General features: G+C 38.5%; 1 protein-coding gene across 4 annotated transcripts in view; it reads left to right on the forward strand.

Annotated features, from left to right (window-relative positions):
* KITLG (KIT ligand) overlaps positions 1 to 18,564 on the forward strand; it is an 88,686-nt gene that overhangs the window by 36,900 nt on the left and 33,222 nt on the right. For 2 of the 4 annotated variants that reach the window (XM_019918450.3, XM_019918447.3), the window contains exons 2-3: positions 768 to 881; positions 12,025 to 12,087. In XM_019918450.3, coding sequence (XP_019774009.1) covers positions 768 to 881; positions 12,025 to 12,087 — 177 coding nt within the window. Of the gene's footprint in view, positions 1 to 767; positions 882 to 11,481; positions 11,601 to 12,024; positions 12,088 to 18,564 lie in introns of those variants that run through there. The other 2 variants (XM_033866267.2, XM_019918448.3) reach the window with 2 other exon arrangements.

Here is an 18,564-nt window from a genome sequence, read left to right on the forward strand (position 1 = left end):
AATAGATGCCCAGATTTTTAAAAACATAAAATATAGTGTAATAAGAAAAAATAAGCCATGCACAAGGTAACTATTTTACATATTTGAAAGAGTTATTTTCAAAGAGAGGTGTCTTGGGGGGCGTGTGAGTGTGGGTTCATGCTAGGATTCAAGAATATCTTCCCATTGACTAGAAAATATTTTTCCTTATTAAATGGCCAAAAAGCTGTGATTCAAAACAATGATTCTTTCGATGTCTCACAAGTTAGGTTAAATTCTGTCCTATATCTAAATCTCTGTCTCTCCCCCTCACTTTAACTGGGTGTACTATTAGATTATCGGATTAAAGCACTGCTCAGGGTTTTGCTGCTACTTGCCAAACAGTCTACATTTAAAGTAGAGAAAGTTTCTTTTGGTGCCTTCAGGTATGAATTTTATGCATTCCCTAGTTTTTAGAAAACACCTTAAGTGATAAATCCTTCACATGTTGCTACAAGTTCATTCCTAATTGCCATTGGGGAATTGCCCGTAGAAAGCTTTTGACAAAAGTTAACAATACTGTCATTGAAATGAAAACTCCAAACCATATTTTAAAAGAAATTTTTAAAAATTTGGTCAGCATAGTTTGAATGCTCAGCATCTAATTGTATTTAAGCCAGTAGCGTTAAAAAAAAAAAAAAAGGTAGATTCCCTTTTCCACATTAAGGCAGAAGATGTTAATTGTTAATAGTTTTAGTGACTACGGATTTTCACTGATGATCACCAGCATTTTTTCTCTTTTCATTTAGACTTGGATTATCACTTGCATTTATCTTCAACTGCTCCTATTTAATCCTCTCGTCAAAACTCAAGGGATCTGCAGGAACCGTGTGACTGATGATGTGAAAGACGTTACAAAATTGGTAAGTAAGGAATGCTTTCAATTGCTGTGACTCTTTTTCTTGTACTTTTTGAAAAATATTTCCTTTTTCCTTGCCCCAAATTAGTATTTTTCGAAGACCAGGAGAGAAGTCACTGAGTTATTCTAAAGAGTTTGTAGAGAGCAGCTAGGGAGATATTTAAGGTCATGGAGCATCTTGTTGGTAAAGTTGGCCTGTTGCACCCCACGGAAGTGGCTTTGTTTCTTTGCTGGTCTTTTCATCTCCTTCACAGGCAGTGAAGGATACTGGCGAGTTCTCTGTGTGCTGATGTGCCAGCACTAGCTTGTTCCCCATTATCTCTTAAAAGTGTTTTATTTCCCTTCCACATGCCTTCCTACTCTTCTCTAACGAGCCTAACAAAAGATCTGAGATGGTCTTTCTCCCCTTTCCAGCAGCTTGAAGACCCTGTCACATGCGGGTGGGTGTTTGCTCCCTCAGTAAACACAGTTGGAGTCATTTGTTGCCCAAATGTTGACCAGATTCATCTCCCACATCCATCACATTGGAACTCTTCCCTCAGGAAAAGCCGTTTTACACTGGTGCCCCTTGGTCACTGCCGGCTTTGTGCCATGCTTCTCTTAAGATGCAAACCACAGAGAGGGAGAGCATGACACAGCATCTGAAATGCCTTCCTCCCAACTCTCACGATCCAGCGGTGATTGTACATGCTCACTTGAGCTACAGTGTGTGCTTTCAGGATGAACAAAGTTTGAGAAGCAGTTTTCTAAGTTCATGGTTCAAAAGAGCCAAATGGCACTCAGTTATCTGAATATTGTCTACGGAACGGACGTGATGTGAGAATAGGAAAGAAATGAGGATTGTAGTATGTAGAAAGAAAGAAAAGTATATTTTTTGAGATATTTATCTTTCCTATTTTGATATGCATTTCCCGGTTTATGTGTTTTATTTTGGGTTCATAGCCAAATTCCAAAACAGAAGTTTAATGTTACGATCTGAGTCTTGCTGGCTTAGTCTCATGCAGAAATAAGAACACACACACACGCACGCGCGCGCGCACACACACACACACACACACACCATGCAGATTTCTTTGGATACTTACAAAGTCCAGGTTTAAAAAAATTCTCTGGTGTAGTGCCTGAAGATATATCACCATGTTTTATTTGAGGAGCTGGTGACCAAAGCAATGCAACATTTGCCTACTATATGCCCAGCTAGGTATAAGGATGGGGGTGGGGTGATGAAGAACTTTTTTTAAAACATGTATCATGGTCCTTTCCCTCAAGCTGCACGTTAGTTTCTGAACCAAGAAACTATATTAAAAAGAAAAGGTTTATATTCGAAATTTGGTATCAATAGAAGGCACTCATGAAATGTTTGTTCAGTGAAGTAAGGATGTGTACCACGGTGCAACATCATAATCACCTGTGGCGCTTACGAAAATCATAGGTGTCTGGGCCCCACTGATTCAGCAGGCCTGAAGGCATCTACATTTAAAGACATTCCTTAAAGGAGGTTTAAGAACCAGTGCTCTAGATGGTCTATTCTGTCACAGTTTAGAGACCAAAGTATTGTGACCTTGATTTAATCTCATTTCTTATTATGAGTAGTTTTATCTATGTTGTATGGATTTATATAAATGTTAGATTAATACGAGTCTCCAAAATATGCTTAAAGTAGGCCACAACTGGGAAATTACAGCTCTCATGGGGCTGCTGGTAGAACCATGGAGCTAAGATGAGCAGGGGAGGTCTGAAGTGGTCCTAGGTGTCCAGTTTCAAATATGTGGGCAAGGAGTCATAGATGGAAGGTGATGGTGTATCTGACCACACGCTGAGCATGTCCAAAATTAAAATGGTATTTAAGAAAAATTACTTATAGTCATTATTTTTTGCTGTGTGAGGAACACTACTTAATGAGCACCACTTCCTGTGAAATGTCAAACCGATATTTTCAAGTGGCATAAGTAGGTATTATGAGCACCTTCCAAGATTTTCCACTCTTGTCTTTGACCATCTGCTTATTTTCAGTCTGTTACCTATCAGTTGATACAGTGAAAAATGGCAGGAAGCATGGAGAAAGAAGTGCCTGGAAAGAGATACTTATTAACACTAAAATATAATTCCTTCCCCCAAGGGCAAATGTAAAAAAATCATTAAACTGAAAAAAATCTTTCTGTCACCCCTCGAGCACCTGACTCAGAGGGGAACTTTTTAATTTCAAGAGTTGATCTAAATGAAATTAGTGTGTTTACTTTGGATTATCGGGGGGGAAAAATCAAGTTAGTAACGAAAAAGGACTTAGAAGATCACTTCTAACTGAATAAAGACCTACTTAATGCCCAGCCAATATTTCATAGAGTAGGACATTGAAAGATATAAAATAATCCCTGGTCTCAGAGTGTTTATAATCTAGTTTGGGAGCTAACCCATCTCTATGAATATATGAGTGCATATCACTCAGTCTGCAATAACCACACGTAAATGGATACCATTTGAAAGATTTTCTGGTATAGCGTGGGAACCAACCTATGCTAATTTATTGGTTCAAAGAATGGATTTTAGAATCTGGCACACCTGCTCTTTGACCTTAGATAAGTAACTACGTTTCTAAATCTCAGTTCTTACTTACCATTTTGTAGTATAGATTAAATAAGAGAATGTATATATAAATTTTTTACCACAGTTATTATCACATAACCTCTCTGTGCCTCAGTTTCCTCATCAGTGTAATAGATTAACAGTACAATTGACCTTTGAACAACACGGGAGTTAGCAGTGGAACATCCTTCTCACAGCTTGTAGTTGGCCCTCTGTATACAAGCTTCCTCCCTAGCTGTGGTTCTGCATCCGCAGATTCAACCGACCATGGATCATGTAGTACTGCCGTACTTAACTGTTAAAAAAAACAAAAACAAAAACATGGGTATGAGTAGACCCATGTAGTTCAAACCCACGTTGTTCAAGGGTCAACTGTACTTAACCTCATAGAGTAACTTTAAATAAGTGAATAGAACAGTGCTAGGAACATAGCAAGTGCCTGCTAAATACTGTCTGTCAGTAATGGTAGTAGTGGCATTTGTGGGGTCATAGGATACTGGAGTCGGAAGGGAATTTAGAAACAATCTAGACGAAGTACTTCCAAAATAGGAAAGCTGAGACCCAAGAGTGGTGAAGCCCAGCTCCTGATCCCATTACCTGTGCTGTATCTTCTAGGACAGTGGTTTTCAAACTGGCTTCAAGAGTCCACCTAGCCTCTCTGCTTTTATTATTTATGTGTCTGGGTTTCTAAATAAGACTTGGCTTGAAAAAACAATTGAGCTTTTAAAAAAATGTTTGCAAGCCACTGCTTTAAATCAGCATTTGTGGGATATGATTTGAGAACCATCCAGTCACAATCTCTTAGGGCACGTGTTAAAAGTATAGCTATCAGGGCCCGCCTCAGAAATACGGAATCACAGCTTGTGGAGATGAGATGTAGGAACGTTAATGTTTCTGACTAATATGCCAGGTGATAGTTATTTGCATAGAAGTGGCAGGACCGCTTAGGCCATAATACTTACAATATTGGGTTGTTTCCATGTCTGAAAAGAAGCTGTGTTCCCATCCTTAGCCTAAAACTCATAATTTCACTAATTCAAGCAACAACATGAGTCACTTTTGAGTTTTATGGATATAGATAATCACAGCCTCTCTCTAGAGAACAGTGGGGCAAAAAAGCATCTTCAAGTAGGTCAGGCTTACCGGGGTGTTTGAATACCAGCTCTGCTATTACCCAGCTGTGTGACCTTGGACAAATAAGTCCCTAGACCTTTCTGGGATTCAACTTGTGGTTTTGAAAATGAGGAACTAGGACATGATCAATACTTAGTTCTTAATCTAGGATTCATAAACTTTGAAATTCTTGCAAATGGAACTCTAAATTATGCCTACGTGTGCCTTATGTGTGTTTCTAAGAAGAGCATGTATAACTTTCATCTGCTTCCCAGAGACGTCTGTGACACCCAAAAAGATAAGAACTACTAAATCCGATAACTTGGGAGACCCTTTTTAGCTCTGAGATTCTTTTATTCCATGGAGATACTTTTTTTAGCTGGTACCTTTTGGAAGGATTCAGTTATGCCTTGACAAAAGGAGGTTATTATATCGAACAAGAGGATCTGGTTTCTTTGCAGACATAACTTTGGTACATTTTATTTGAGAAAAAGAAAGTGGGTTGAGAGTACCTTTTTACCTTGCTTTTCATAGTAATTTCTTCAGCCGAAATCATTCCTTTGCCCATTCTGCCAGTTCCTCCTTTGCTTTAGGTGGCACCTTGCACTGTGCCCACAAACATTAAGTTTGTTTGCTTGGGGTGATTCTCATGTCACAGAAGCACACGATTTATGACTTTACTGTCATTTCCTTTTAAATTTCTTATTGGACACTTTTTACTGCCCCTGGAATCCCCGTGGTTTTCGTTTGAAATCCTTCTGGCATGTTTACTCAGCATAATAGTTCATCTATTTACAGAACATTTTGCTTTGTTTCCAAAAAATGTTGCAGGACTTGTTTTAAATGGCAAACTCAGACCTACCTAAAGAAAGGGTCAAGTATCTGGGAAGGGGATGAATGAAACTCTAAAAACTTGTATCTATGGGATGGTTCAGCTGTAGCTTTTAATGATTTTTAAGTGTTAATTTAAGGAGGAATCCAAATATTGAAATAGTTCAAATTAATTTTTCCTTTTGTTCTTCCTGCTGTTCCTTTCATTTGTGGTATTTTTTCCTTCATTTGGGGGAATTTAATTGAATATGACTTTGTTGCTTTTTTAAAAACCTTTTTATCTTTTACTATCTATTGAGTAATTATTTGTCTTCCTCAAAATGTTTAAGGCAGGTTGCTGTCCCAGCCCCATCTTGTAAAGGTGAAATTACTCTGTCTTTTCAAGGTCAGTCTACAAATCAGTAGAGTAGAATTAAAAGTCAAGAATTCGTGGTTTTCCTGGTCTTGAAGTAGGCACTTATTTTAAGTAGATTATATTAATACATGACTCTTAGAGTTTAAAATAATGGAAGATTATAAAAATATACTTAGATAACAAATTTCACACTTTGAATGGACAGTTTTGAATGATGCGGAATTTTTATTCTTCAAATACGATGTTCTTTGGATATAATTACCACTGCCTTAAAATGGAAGATTGGAGTCTCTGAGACTTCCCATTTCTAGGTGAACTCTGAGCTTTATTAAGCATATCTTCTCTTTAAAAGCAGAGGTCTCATAATTTTGTTTGACCCTTGAAGAACAATGGTTTGATAGCTGGAGAGTTTTTAAAGTTTATTTTGATTAGTTTGCAATATTTAGCATTTAAATTTCTCCTGTGGTCAGTAGAAAATTCTTTTCTCTGTTTTAAGCTACATTTAGGACTTATAGTATGCAAAGAAAGGACAGAAGCGTATTAGAAATAATAGTAGTAAAAACTGACAAGTAGTGGGCTATGTTACCAAGCATGTCAATCTTATCATAAAGAAAAAATTGTTCTTCCATTATAAGATAAACCACTTAGGTACAAAATCTCCTGCTCCTTGACTTTTTAAAGTAATCATTATTGTGTGAGTATCCATGCAAAGCACTTTGTATGGATTTTCTCTTTTAGTCATCACAACCCTAGGAGGTAATTATTTTTACCAACAGCTTATTGATTAGGAAGCTGAGGCCTGGTGATGGTTAGTAACCTGACGATCCTCACCTGGAAACAGGGAGCTGAATAGAGGTTTGAACCCCTAACTGCCCATCTCTAGAGCATAAGAACCCAGTTCATAATTTATGATGTTTTAACTTAAGATGTCAATATCAACTGCAATTTAAGAATTAGCATTCCATCCTCTTGAATTTTATTTCCTAGGTAGTAGTCACCTTATCTTATGATTAGGAAGCAGTCGTATTATAGAAGTTCAATTAGTACTACTTAATTGGAATCCACATTATAAAGTGTGTCTATGAAATAAACCAAAAATGTTTTTAATCTCTTCTATCTGAAAGGAGAATGAGGGTCATCTAACTTCATTTAGATATTCTTCACCGAGAAAATATGACCCAGAAAAGTCTTTGAGTTGTCATGTTAATTTTTTCTAAATCACTAATTGAGTTGTTATTAAAGGAAAAAAAAGGGTAATTAACTTGGTTAGTTAGATTTTTAGTCAACATTAACAAAAGATGGCTTATAAGGAGAAATAAAAAGACAAAAAGCTGGGACTTCCCTGGTGGTGCCGTGGTTAAGAACCCGCCTGCCAATGCAGGGGACACGGGTTTGAGACCTGGTCCAGGAAGATCCCACACGCCGCGGAGCAACTAAGCCCGTGCGCCACAACTACTGAGCCTGTGCTCTAGAGCCCGTGAGCCACAACTACTGAAGCCCGCGTGCCTTGAGCCCATGCTCCGCAGCAAGAGAAGCCACCGCAATGAGAAGCCCCCACACCGCAATGAAGAATAGCCCCTGCTCGCCGCAACTAGAAAAAGCACGCGTGGAGCAATGAAGACCCAATACAGCCAAATAAATTAATTTTTTTTTTAAAAGGCAAAAATCTTTGTCCTGTGTTATTTCTGAAGACTGAACAACCAGCATTACAGTAAGCTGCTGCAGGAGTGAACTGGGATATTTAAAATATAAGCGTAGAAGGTTAGGTTTTTTGCTCTACAGCAGTGATTCTTAAACTTCTCTGGGTCTCCCAGCACTCTGAAAACTGGACTCTTTCCTCAGAAAGGTTCACATATGTGCAACATTTTATGTAGTGTCAAGGGAATCATGAGTTATTACTGCTGCATTTTGATTCTTATCTAGAACTTGGGAGAAACAACTGAGACAAGTGTGTCTCACTAAAGATGTCCAAGAAGCCACTGATTTCATGAGACTTGGAGACCTCAATGATATTTGAATCATGAAATCCAAAGATTTTAGATAAGTGATCTAGAGAGGGAGTTAAATGTTCTGACTTTGAGTTCTTTTTCTCCTGAGTCCAAATACCTGCAGGGTATGGTAGGCAGCCAGTGCCTGTTTGGCTTGCAAAGACTTTTTCTTGGCTGGGTTTCCGGCATTTCTACATGCCATTCTCGTATGCATTTTACCTCCTCATGTCACTGAGTATGGTCAGTCCTTAAGACATCCAAAAAAAGATAGCAAATGGGCCCATCTAGTAGTAGAGTGAGCCCATCACAGAGTGACTTGTTTTTGCAGTTTTATGCATTTAATGAGCTGGCACGGTACTTACATCCTCACACTCCACACCACAAAGTTCATTGGACCTTTGGAATAATTGGACCTTTGGTAAATTTTCCACCAGTTAGGTTCTATTTTATTTTATTTTTTGCCCTGAACATATTTTACGAGAATAGATTGGTTTTTTCAAAATCTGGAGCCTTGGTTATGTATCCATTTCACCCTCCCAACAGTATGCTTCCCTGGAATCTAAACCACGTCTCTGCTTTTTCAGCGTACGGTCTCTGTATAAATATTTAATACATATTCAGTACTTTCCTAATGGTGTTCTAAACTGCCCCCAGTCTCTATTCTCTCCTTGCTCCAATCCATCCCTCCAGACTCACCTTTCTAAATTGACAGTCATGTTCCCTTCCAGCTTAAACACCTGCAGTATAGCACCACTGCTTAATTCCATGAGAAAGGTAAATCAGACTGAATTTTTCATGGTTATCTACTTCACCCTCTTCATCTTACAGACGAGGAGCAGAGGTTTCACTGGTCCCACTGGAACTTGTTCCACTGGAACTGGTCGCGCTGGACCTCACTGCCTCCCTCTTGGCCTCCTTGGCCTGACATTTAGGTCCCTCACTAATAATGGCTTTCCCGGGTTATTTCTTACCTCCTACCTGCTAGAGCCTGAATGATCTGTCCCTGGTCTCCCATGTCCTTGTCTTTGCATATAACCCTATACCTAGAATGTCCCACTCCCTTGCAATTAATAATAAATACTCATACTCATTCATACACCATGCTCAAGCACTAAGTATTTTAAACAAGTTATATAATCCTTGTTTAGTCTTAATAGATCCACTAGCTCGATTCTATGATTCCCATTTTACACATGTGGAAATTGAGGCTAAAGAAGATTAAGTAGTTTGCCTAAGATCTCTGAGTTAGCACGTGGCAGGACATGGATCCAACCTGAGCAGTGTGTCCCCGGGACCTGTGTTGTGAGGCCTACATCAAACTAACTGCTTGGAAGGAACAGCCTATCTTCCTAGTTCTAGGTCAAAGGCTCCCTCTACTCTTATCAAATTTCCACAGTGCTCAATATACATAAGAGAATTCTGTGCTTTCTGAATGCTATTTAACATACTATAAATGCTTGGAAAGTAATATAATAATTCATGAAGCAGCCATAAAAATATACAACTTGACTTCCTAATTTCTCTTCCAAATGTAATTGGAAACAAACCAATGCAAGCCAAGAAAGTAATAATGCGGAGACTGATCTGTAGATAACTGTGCTGAGACCAGCGCACAGCGCCAAGATTTGTATCCTTACCTCCAGTAGGTACTCCTGATGACTGTGACCTTGGGATGCCAGTTAACCTCTGTTTTCTTCTGTGAAACAGGCTTAATAACACATATCTCTGGGGTCGTGATAGAGACTGTGTATGAAAACTTAAACTGGAAAGCATTTTTCAAAAATAGTATTACTTTTCAGTTCTACCAGAAATTAAATACCAGTAAATCAGTTTAATGCAGAAATTATTATTATATACCCCCCAAGTGGTAAGGTGTGGAGATTTCAGTGTGCTGGTCAGAGAACTTCTTGTAAGGTTTCTTTGCACCAATTTTTACGTATAGATTACTAATAAAACAGAATTGGCCAGCATATTGCTTACATTTTTTCTGCCCTTTCGGTACATACTCAGATCCTAAGTTATCTGAATACCAGTTCGGTCAATTCTATGTTTATTTTCTGATAATGTTAGTTGTGCTTAAGGACGGCTAGATTGTCAAGCAGCTTGTGTTCAGAACACCTGCCACTTCTTGCCATGTTTCTCCATCTGGAATGACTTTCATTTACACGGTTGGTTCATAACATAACAGAATGTTGCTGCTCGTTCTGATTCCAGCTTTTAGGTCAGCTATGGCTTCCACTGGGGCTTACATAAAATAACAAGGTCCGGTACGTGGGCCTCTCACTGTTGTGGCCCCTCCCGTTGAGGAGCACAGGCTCTGGATGTGCAGGCCCAGCGGCCACGGCCCCCAGGCCCAGCCGCTCCACGGCATGTGGGATCCTCCCGGACCGGGGTACGAACCCGTGTCCCCTGCATCGGCAGGCGGACTCTCAACCACTGCGCCACCAGGGAAGCCCAGGACCATACTGTTTTATTGGGGGTGGCATGAGGAGGGCTGATGGTGAGCCTCACAAGTGGAAAATATCTAGGACAAGTGTGCAGAGAGTAGATAGATGAAAATATGTAGTTGAGCTAAGAGGCAAGGGAGGCTCTGCTGTCAGAGACCTGAGTTCTAGTCCAGACTTAACACGTAGTAATCGTGTGACCTTAGTCAAGTTTCTTGACCTCTTTGAGCCTTAAGTTCTTCATTCATTAAGTAGAGATAGTATGTGAAAGGGATTCTGAGGCTTGGATGTGATCATGCAACATAAGCCCTTGATAAGCACAGTGCCAGCACATCATAAATATTTGGTAAGTGTTAGGCTGGAGGCTGAGATGAGTGGGAGATGGTACCATTGGAAGTAGAATGGTAGCATGCACAGTGGGATCATCTACTTCCTTGGCTCCCCTCTGACTGCTTATGCCTTTAACTAGCTTCTTTTCTCACCAAATTGTTCTCAGATTCCAGAAGCTATTGGCAAAGCCAAGAAGAAACCATCTGGATTGTGTTCTGGGAGACTTGTCAGAGATGACCTAGTCTGGCAAACATGCACAACATCCCAGCTTACTGTGGGGAACAGGAATGATTTTAGAGACAGGGTAAAGGGGAAAATGAGTCCACCAAGGCAAGGTAGACCCATTGAGGATATAATAAAGCAAAACCACTTTTTTTACATTGTATATTATTTTAAGACTCAATGGGCTAAGTCAGTTTATACATATTATAAACGGGCCATATGATACAGATGGAAATTTTATCTGTGCTGGAAGGGTGAGATGTAAGAGGTGGTACTATATGTAGAAAAGGAGACCAGTGAACCTAGAACTCTGTAAGTTACCAGGATGTGTGCCTTGGAAGTCAGTTGACAGTATGGCTCTCAGTGAAGAATATGGATTGATTGGCATGTTCACTCATCTCAGCTCATAAATTGACTGTCAGACATGGGTACTTTTATCTCCACTTTACAGATGAGAGAAACCAAAGTACAGTTTAGATTTGTTCCAAATTCCCTGGTTCTAAATCAGGTGCTTGTTCAACTTATTGCCACAGTGACTGGTGGAAATGGGTTAGATCGTCTTTGAAAGCCTTTAAAAGAAGCTAGATAAACACTTGAGGCAGCTCAAACGTTCAGCACCAGCTAGGTGGATTAAGTTATACCACAGAACTGAATCTTTCTAAATTAATTAAGTGATAAAGCATTTGCCACTCATAAGTATCATTGATCTTTTGAAATTTCGCAAACATTTTTTTCTAGGATCAACGTAGAACAGTAGTTCTCCAACTTAAGCGTACATCAGAGTCACCTGGAGGACTTGTTACATGAGATTCAGTAGGTCTGGTGTGGCCCGCGACTGCGTTTCTACAGATTCCATGGTGATGTTGATATATCACTTGGTAAACCACTTACAAGAAAAATATACTGTGTTACTGATCCTTTGGAGGAACAAATAGGAATATAATCCTAGAGGGAAATTTCAAGACCACAGATGGAAATTGAAATTCAAATCATGTTTCCAAAACTCAGTAGATTATACTTAGCCACCCATAACTGAATTTGGAGGAAAAAAGATTTGTATTATCACTTTATTTCTGGAGAGTGCCTTTGATTGCAAAGGGAAATCAAGAATGAAAAATCACTATATATGTAAATATTGAAATTCAGTAGTAACTAAAAGCATAATAGGTTTGTAGGTGTTTTTCTCCAAACCACTAAAAACAATATGACTGATATGTATGGATTTTCTTACAGATATTTTTTTCCTTTTTTTTTTTTTTTTTTTTTTTTTGGTCTCTGTAGGTGGCAAATCTTCCAAAAGACTATAAGATAACCCTCAGATATGTCCCCGGGATGGACGTTTTGGTATGTAAACTGTACATTTCTGGGTTTCATTTTGGTAGCTGACAAAAGAGATGGGATCATTCATTCATATTGAGATAGGAAATTATCTGCCATTTAGGAGTTTGCTAATTGTCAGAATTTGAAGAAGGTATCTTTGGAATTTGACTTACATATTTTTTTTCCTCAGGCAACTGCTAAACTTTAGTTTTGGATGAGCATTTCAGCACATGTGTCTTACATCTGTACTCCCAAAGTAAATAAGATCACCTTCCTTAGAGCTAGCCACTGATTTCTCTCTTTCCTTCAGTCTTCCCCCAAAAAAGGCTTGAGTGTAAAATTATGTAAATTATTTTCATACCTGAAAAGGTCCTATATAAGTCTCCTATTTAATTTGAGTTAATTTGAGAACACAAATGTTTTATCTCTGAATTTATTTGCAATGTGATTGATTCTTAAAGCCTTACAATAAAAATATGTGGCTATGATTATAGGTACTCCTTTATTACTGTAACTAAGCAATTTTGTTTTTCTCATTACATAGTATCAGTATTCATACATAAAGAAATATTTCCAGCATAGGGAATAATGTAATGCCTGTGTACTCATCACATAGCTTGTCAAATGGTACCATTGTGCAGTATTTGCTTCAAATGTATTTTTTAATATTGAATTATGATAAATATAACTAAAGCCCCATATATGCCCCTTTCCTATACCCATTAGTGCTCACTTTGTCTCTTAGGAATAAGTATTCTGAGCTGGAATTTTTCATTCCAGTGCATGTTTTCAAGGCTTGACCTGAAGATACCACCCCCTTGGAGCTGTGTTGAGTGCAACAGCCCACAGTAGCCCTGCTCTAATACTTTGATTGCAAACTGTACATCCATTCATAAGATACCAATTTTTTGCATATTTTATGTTAATGCCATTATACTGCATGTATCACTTTGCAACTTGCTTATATTTTGCAACATGCCTTTGATGTATAACATGTTCCATGTTGATGCATTTTAACTACTGTATTGTTCCTTTGAGTTAATTTAAAATCATTTGCGTTACTCTCTGCTCTGCAACTTGACATCTTTCCATAACTTAACAAAAATACTTATTACACATCGACTTTGTGCAAGTTGTCTTAAACTTTGAGTCCTTTCTGTGGACGAGTCCATCAAAGTTATTACCAGTTCAAGTATGTTAAGCACGCCACTCAGTGCTGTGTTTAAAATGTCTTTCAAAGACTATAAGGTTGTCATTTCAAGAACATTCTCTTGAAAGGCATATTTCTTTTCATTCGTTTATACTAAAATATTTACTCTCTACTACGTTCCTTAGAATTCCTTAGAACATGTACCTTCTTGTTGAACAAGTTATCCTCTTTGTTGACCTAGCAAGTCTAGGTCAATGTCCTATTGAATTAGGAGAGTTCTCTGGAAATAATAATGTAACATTATAGCAGCCTGAAACTTAATTAATCATTTGCTTACTCACTCAGCAAGTGTCCGCTTAGGAAACACTATGGAGCTAGCACTTTATGAGACACTTTAAGAAACATATACATCAATTAGCCTTATGTTCAAAAACTTTAATAATAATGGGCGGGGGGAGTAGCTGGCCTTTTCATAATGCTTTTCTATTCTCAAAATGATTTCATGTTTTTAATCTCCTTGGATGATCAGAAAAACCCTGCGAGGAAAGCAGGATAGCTACTGTGATTCCTATTTTACAAATGACACCCTGAGCTTTACAACCCAGAAGCATTTTGCCCAAAGTTAAACAACTAGAAAGTGATAGAGCCTTAAAAAGAAACCCTAGGTCATCTGACTTTTAACCCTAAATGTGGGTATCTAAATAATTATAATAGCAAGGAAAAGTGTTCTAAGTGAAGCATCTAAGTAATAAAGATGCACCCTGCTCCTGACTGTAGAAGCACTTAGGCCTGGGACTGCCAAGCTCTCTCAAAGAAATCACGCAACTCTTTGAAAAACAATGTTAAACTGAAAATAGCGAAATAGATTATTTTGTGCTGGTATAAATCATAGATTGTGCTAAATCATAGATTTCAGTATCGGTTATTGATAACAAGAGCTAACCGTGTAAAAATAAAGCTGATTCATTGCCACCTTTTTTTTTTTTCTTGTTTCTGTAATTGAGAAAAGTCCGCTATTATTTGGTCTTGGCACACTGTCCTGGCACAACTGGAGAAACTCTGTTCTTGGCTACTGCCGTTGGCAAGAAAAACAAGCCCGTGCATAGGCCTTTGGGTAGAAATAGGGGGTCTTACGCTTTGTTTTACCTTCATTTTAAAATGTTAGTTTCTGCCAAGACCAGAGGAGTTTCCCAGTGGAGAGGCCCCTGATTATTTGTCAGTGGTCAGAGCCCCAGCTGCTGTATCTTTTGTCTTTAAACAACAGAGGGTAGAGTGGGAGCCAGTATGGGTACCAGAAAGATTCTCTGGGGCCAGAGCAGTAAAATTCTTCCAGAGGCACTAGGCAGAAGAAAGCAATAGGGTAGAATACACTTTATTTTTTGCTTTTGTTTTAAAAATAAGCTAAATACTCCTGAAAAGGGGAGGTTACTTTTCTAAGGGTCTTTTAAGAAAATTACCCAGCAGATTGTCTCTCACAAATAGCAGGGTGTGATCCACTGGTTGGTATTTAAATCTAACAATAATTACCAATTTTATTTTAAACTCTTTGAAACTATAATAGTGTCAGACTGTTAGGATTTCCTTTAAGTTCCTAAACTAAAAAATCCTAAACATTTCTGACCCTTTCCACTTACAAGTAATGTTATTATAGAAAGAACAAAAACTGAGTTGCTGAATTTGGGCCACACATCTGCTGTCATTCTGACCCCTCTAAAATGATATAAACTATGAGTTGCTTGTGGTATTTGAGTAAAAAAATTCATCCCTTTTTAGTTAAATTACATATTTATCAGTTTTCTTCTAACTTTTTATTTGAAAATACTTTCAAATTTCCAGAAAAGTTATAAGAATATTTAAAGAACACCCATATACCTTTTAATACAGATTCATCTATTTTTAACATTTTGCCTCATTTGCTTTACTAAATGCTTGCTTTCTGTGTGCACATGTGTTATTTTTCTAAACCCGTTGAGTAAGTTGCATACAAAATGGCTGTTTAACCCCTAAAATACTTCAGTGTGTGTTTCCTAAGGATTTTCTCTTACATAACCACAGTATGGTTGTCTGCTTCAATAAATTTAGCAGTAACTAAAATACTTCAATCTATTGGCTGTATTTCAATTTTGTCAAATTTTTTTTTTTGCATTTTTTTCCCTCTAGTACAAGATCTAATCTAGGATCATGATTTGCATTTTAATATCATCCATGATCGGCAGAAAAATGGTCCCCCAAAGATGTCTCATGCTGTGACTATATTACCTTCCATGGCAAAAGGGTCTTTGCAGATGTAATTAAGGATTTGGGGATGGGGAGAGTATTCTGGAGTATCCAGGTGGGCCCAGTCTGATCACATGAATCCTTATGAGAGGGAGGCAGGAGTTTAGGGACCAGAGAGAAGATGTTACGCTACTGGCTTTGGAGATGAAGGGGCCACAAGCCAAGGAATGCAGGAGATCTCTAAAAGCTAGAAAAGGCGAGGAAAGGGATTCTTCTGTAGAGCCACTAGAAGAAACACAGCCCCTGTGATCACCTTGATTTGAGCCTAGGAAGACCCATTTTGGACTTTGACCTCAAGAGCTATAAAATAATAAATTTGTGCTCTTTTAAGCCCACTAAGTTCATGGAAACTAATGCATCGTGTCTCTTTGATCTTACTTTAAGACTTCCCAGCCTTTCTTTGTCTTTATGACAATGAAATTTTTGAGTTATACAGCCCTCCCCTTTCGATAAAATATTTCTCTTTGCAACAATTAATGTTTTTTAATGATTATATTCAGAATAAGCATTCCAAGCCGTGATGCTACATTAAGTGATGACGTGTCCTCAGGTTGTCACATCCAAAGGCACACAATGTCCATCTTCTCTTGCTGCATGTTTTGATCTCCTGGTTCAGGTGTTCCACCATTTCTGTGTATTTACTCATTAACAACTAAGAAGCAATCTTTGGGGAGACACTTGAAGACCATGTACAGTTCTTCATCAAAATTTCTCTCGTGGATTTAGCATCTATTGATGATTTTTACCTGAACCAGTCTTTACTGTCTTGTCAGTTTTTAATCATTATTCTTTTAAAGACAAGGTTAAATAAGCCATTGGCCATACATAATGTTATTCTAACAGTATGCCTCCCAGCCCTCTTCCCTCTGTAGCACCCTTCCTGTACGATTTTACTATCTCAACTGTCCCCACCTTCTTTTGCCTGGTTTGCTCCCTCTGGGATGTTCTCATCTCCCTCGCCATTCCAGGATTTATTATGCGAGGTTTCAACTCTTCTTTAGAAGACAGGGTGGTTCGTCTTTAAAAAACAAAACAAAACAAATACACCTGATCATTTTACCCCTCCTCTTCATAAGCTTTGAATGGTTGTTCTTAGGAAAAGGAGCTCCTTAAACAAGGCCTCCAAGGTTCTCGTGATCTGGCACCTTTCCAAATTCTTGTTCAGTCCCTCAACCTCACATGTTCCTTGCTGCCACTGTTCCTTTCCTGCATGCCTTTCTCTGTACCTAGAGTGCTGGTCAATCCTTTTGTTTAGGTAACTCCTGAATCTTTCATTTTCTTTTTTTTTTTCCTTCTATGATTTTCTTTTTTAATTGAAGTATAGTTGATTTACAATGCTGTGATTGTAGCAGAGATTGCTCTGCTGCTGTACAGCAAAGTGACTCAGTTATACACATATAGACATTCTTTTTTTTCATATTCTTTTCCATTCCATGGTTTATCCCAGGAGACTGGATATAGTTCCCTGTGCTATACAGTAGGACATTATTGTTTATCCATTCTAAATGTAATAGTTTGCATCTACCAACCCCAAATTCCTTCCCCCACTCCCCCTTGGCAACCACAAGTCTGATCTCTATGTCTGTGAGTCTGTTTCTGTTTTGTAGGTAGGTTCATTTGTGCCATATTTTAGATGCCACATATAAGGATATCATATGGTATTTGTACTTCTCTTTCTGACTTAATCACTTAGTGTGATAATCTCTAGCTGTATCCATGTTGCTGCAAATGGCATTATTTCATTCCTTTTTCTGGCTGAGTAATATTCCATTGTATATATGTACCACTTCTTTATCCATTCATTTGTCGATGGACATTTAGGTTGTTTCCATGTCTTGGCTGTTGTAAATAGTGCTGCTCTAAACATAGGGGTGCATGTATCTTTTTGACTTGTAGTTTTGTCCGGGTATATGCCTAGGAGTGGGCTTGCTGGATCCTATGGTAGCTCTATTTTTAGTTTTCTGAGGAACCTCCATGCTGTTCTCCCTAGAGGCTGCACCAACTTACACTCCCACCAAGAGTGTAAGAGGGTTCCCTTTTCTCCACACCCTCTCCAGCATTTGTTATTTGTCTGACTCTTTCATTTTCAATGTCACTTCTTTAAGGAAGCCTTCCCTCTCCTTGAGGAAGCCATATCCTCCTATTAGAAACTCTTTTCATAGCACTCCTCAGAGTAGTAGTGCTTTCGTTTATTTGTGGAATTTAGTTGATAATCTTCTATTCACCTGTAAACTTCCTGAGGGCAGGCATTGTATAATCTTGCTCTTCTATCCTCAGTGTCCAACATATGATAGGCACTTAATAAATTATCTGCTGAAAGAAAATGAAGAAGGAAGGAAGGAGGAAAGTGCCCTAACATGTAATCACTTGTAATTTCCCTGAGGCACCAATTGAATAGAATCTACAAGATTTTGATGATGAGGCGAATAACTGTAACTCATCACACATTATCTGCACCTCAATGTCACACTGTTATCTTCTTTTAGATATGTGTGCGTTTTGTAAAAACTCTTAGGTCTAAGAGCTGTATCATGCAATTCTGAGGAATCATGGTTTCCGTGAGCCTTCTGTTACGCTACTTTTATTGAGTCATTTCCTTAATCAAGAACCTTCTCATTGTTCTCAGCGATTGAAGGCTGAAAGCCAAATTCCTGAATCTGATGTTCTTGACCTTCCCTAATCTTGCCCCACCAAAACCACTTCATCTTAATACCCGTTCTTCCCCAACACAGACTCGCCCCTCCAGCCAGATGCATCCCTGCCTCCTAGAATCACCTTGCTTATTCTCAATTCCAAGGCTGCCTAGTACTACTTCCCTTTGCTAGGAATGTTCTTTTCTCCCATCCTCTCATCCAAATTCTACCCACAGAATTATACAATACCCTGGGGCTAAAAGCATTTTAGTGGTCATCCGCCTCCAAGGTCACCTTAAGAACCCTCTTTCTCATAAGACCATTTCCTAGTGTTCCAGACCATGCTCTCTTCCCCATATCATTTGGCCACTAAAAATTGACATCACCCCTATTTTGTGCTTCTGCTTGATGCTTGTGGGGGACAAGTAGTCAGCAACACTG

This window comes from Tursiops truncatus, chromosome 11 (genome assembly GCF_011762595.2).
Source record: "Tursiops truncatus isolate mTurTru1 chromosome 11, mTurTru1.mat.Y, whole genome shotgun sequence".
Lineage (NCBI taxonomy): Eukaryota > Metazoa > Chordata > Mammalia > Artiodactyla > Delphinidae > Tursiops > Tursiops truncatus.